Consider the following 2,746-nt stretch of genomic DNA (forward strand, 5'->3'; position numbering starts at 1 on the left):
AAAAATATACAAGATTATTTAACCATTAATGAAGATTAGCTTTTATGACTGTTAGAATGACCCTTTTTGTTAGGGAAGGTATACGCTCGAAGTTATAAACCGCACGTGTTGGAGTAATAAAAATTCGACTCTTGCGATAAATTTATGTCTTTAAGGCATAAAAACATATCTCTAAGACATAAATTGAAGTCTGGCTCCGTCTCAAAACTGAGACATGCTCAAGTCGAACTTTTCGACTTTAGAATGTCTTGATTGGGGGCAATTTAAGTTTAACTCAAGTCGAAGCACTTTTATTCGGGACGAGCGGTTTATAACTTCGAGCTTATACATGTCCTGACAAAAAATGTTCGATAATCTCAGCCAAGACAATGCTCGTCTTGACTCAAGTAAACGTCGTCTTAGCCAAGACAAGGCTCGACTTAAGACAAGTAAACGACGTTTTACCTGTCGTGGCCATAAAAGTAAGACGAAGGTCTATGTCTCGACTCAGGTTTGAGACGCAGCCAGACATCGATGTCTTGGAGACGAACTGAAGACATAACCAAATCGAACTTAATTCGAAGCATTTTTAGTCGAGAAGTGCTAGTTAACATAACCAGATATCTTGGTAAACTTAACCACATGTTCTGGTAAGCTCAACCACATATTTTGGTAAACATCGAGTTTCGACTATTGAATTTCGATACTCTTCTATCTTCATGGAGTCTTCCTAGACCACACTGAAATTGCAGGAACCACATGTTACATTTTCCCAAGAAAAATTTTCCGACAACAAAGTGCAGCAACTGCTATCGATATTTGAATATATGTATTATTAAATAGCGATAGATAGATTACTCGAAGCAAAAGTAGCATATTGTTGATGCGTTCTGTTTCTGAAGCTAGTCGTTAAGACTATTTTGTTCGTGATTTTACATAATATGCATGTAGATCACGCGCAACTTCTTCTTATAACATAACTAAATTCACGGTTCACTTTAATAATTTATACTTATATAACTGAAAATACAATTAACAAATCGCGCTTGTTCGAGAATTGGACATTTACGCCAAAGTGTCAATTGACTTTTACTTTAACTAGAACTTTTTTCAGTGAACTAAAAATATGTTAACAATTTTTCTTCCAGTTCGGATCATATATAAAAAAAACCTTGTTTAAACAGCATAGAATTTGCACTAAATAATTTTTTTTTAATTTTTTACTTTTTTTACTCCGCGTCCGAAAATATCGCTATATTGTAAAAAAATACAAAAAATTATTAATCTCCGCTATATTGAATGAGAACGTAATTTTGATCAACTTTAGTTTAGTTTTACAAGGCCCTCGACACCACACTCCCCCACGAACAAGTACCGTATCAAAGGGGTCGAGGGTGCCTGCGAGTCACAAGTACCCCCTGTTTGAGTTCGTTTCAATTTTAAAAACACTCTGACCCCTTTTCCTAGTTTTTTACAAGCCCCCCCCCCCCTCTCAACCCTGCGTTCCCCAGCAAAGCCTTTGGAAAGAAGTCGGTGTCTACGAGTCGCAAATGCCCCCCGTCAGGATAGTTTTAATTTCAAAGGAACATCGACCTCTTTTTTAACTTTTTCACAAGCCTTCCATCGCAATCCTTACGCCACACATCCCACTAAAAACTATTGGAAAAGTGTCAGAGTTACCTACTAGTCCCAGCCGGGATCGCTCCCAATTCGAAGACACCTGCGGACCCCCTTTTCCAGCTTTTCAAAGAGCCCGCCCCCCATACTGACCATCCCAAAAACTGTTGGAAAGGGGTCAAGTACTTCAAATAATTCACATTGGAAAGTGCAAAAACTGAAAGACAAGAATGATCAATTAAAATATTGTTTTTTTATGTTTCAGGAGACAAACAGCAGAGGAAAGAGAAGCAGAAAGACAGGCAGCGAATCGTTTAATGCTTTCATTGCAGGCAGAAGCTCTTGGAAAAGTTGGATATCCAACATCAGTACCACCTCATCCTGCGAATAATAGTGTCCCTAATCTAGATAGCCAACAGGCCCCGCCAACATTGTCTCATTCTGTAGGCCAATGGGCTTCCCCATATGGCCCTCCCCAACCATTAACTGATCCCATTTGCTGAGTGCAATCAACAAGCCATGTAAATTCATTTTCCCCGTCACGTAAACTTGATAGTTTTTGCGTCTTTCTAAGAATCTGTTCGCAAAGGAAACATTAAACAATGAATATTCCGCAAGAACTAAAAAGTGCTAACGGCAAACAATTCCTCGAAGACGTAACGCTTAACTTGAAACACGAATAGAATCAGAGAATCGATATCTCGTTAAATGGAACAAAATTGTAGTTTGTATACAATTGGAAAACCAACATTTTCTTTCCAAAATAACCAGTGCCGGTTTACTCATTAGGCAAATTCCTAGGCCTACCTGCGCATCAAAGAAGGGCGAAAGCAAAATACATAGTGCAAAATAACTTGTGAAAATCACTTCTGGATTGATTTTGACTTTTTCTTTTAGAAAAATTCTTCATTCAATTTCAATGAGACTAGCAACATTAGCATAGTTCTTCGCATTGAGAGGAAAACCATTTTTAATACAAAATATCAATTTCAAATAAAAACGAACACCCCATTTTTGTAGTTGTATGTATTTAATAATTCATAACTTTACCATTTTTCATTCGAATTCCAAATCTTTTTATTTCAAAGTAGAAAAATTTAAGATATGTTAAATCAAAATTTAAAAAAAAAATCATTTGTGATCGCCCGCG

The 2,746-nt window shown here is 37.0% G+C and overlaps 1 protein-coding gene across 1 annotated transcript in view; it reads left to right on the forward strand.

Moving 5' to 3' along the window:
• Nucleotides 1–2,099, forward strand: part of LOC117168091 (homeobox protein MSX-1) — a 98,617-nt gene extending 96,518 nt beyond the window's left edge. The window contains exon 3 of the mRNA XM_033353458.1: nucleotides 1,862–2,099. Coding sequence (XP_033209349.1) covers nucleotides 1,862–2,099 — 238 coding nt within the window. The remainder of the gene's footprint in view (nucleotides 1–1,861) is intronic.
• The last annotated feature ends 647 nt before the right edge of the window (nucleotides 2,100–2,746 follow it).

Source organism: Belonocnema kinseyi, chromosome 2 (assembly GCF_010883055.1).
Source record: "Belonocnema kinseyi isolate 2016_QV_RU_SX_M_011 chromosome 2, B_treatae_v1, whole genome shotgun sequence".
In the NCBI taxonomy this organism is placed as follows: Eukaryota; Metazoa; Arthropoda; class Insecta; order Hymenoptera; family Cynipidae; genus Belonocnema; species Belonocnema kinseyi.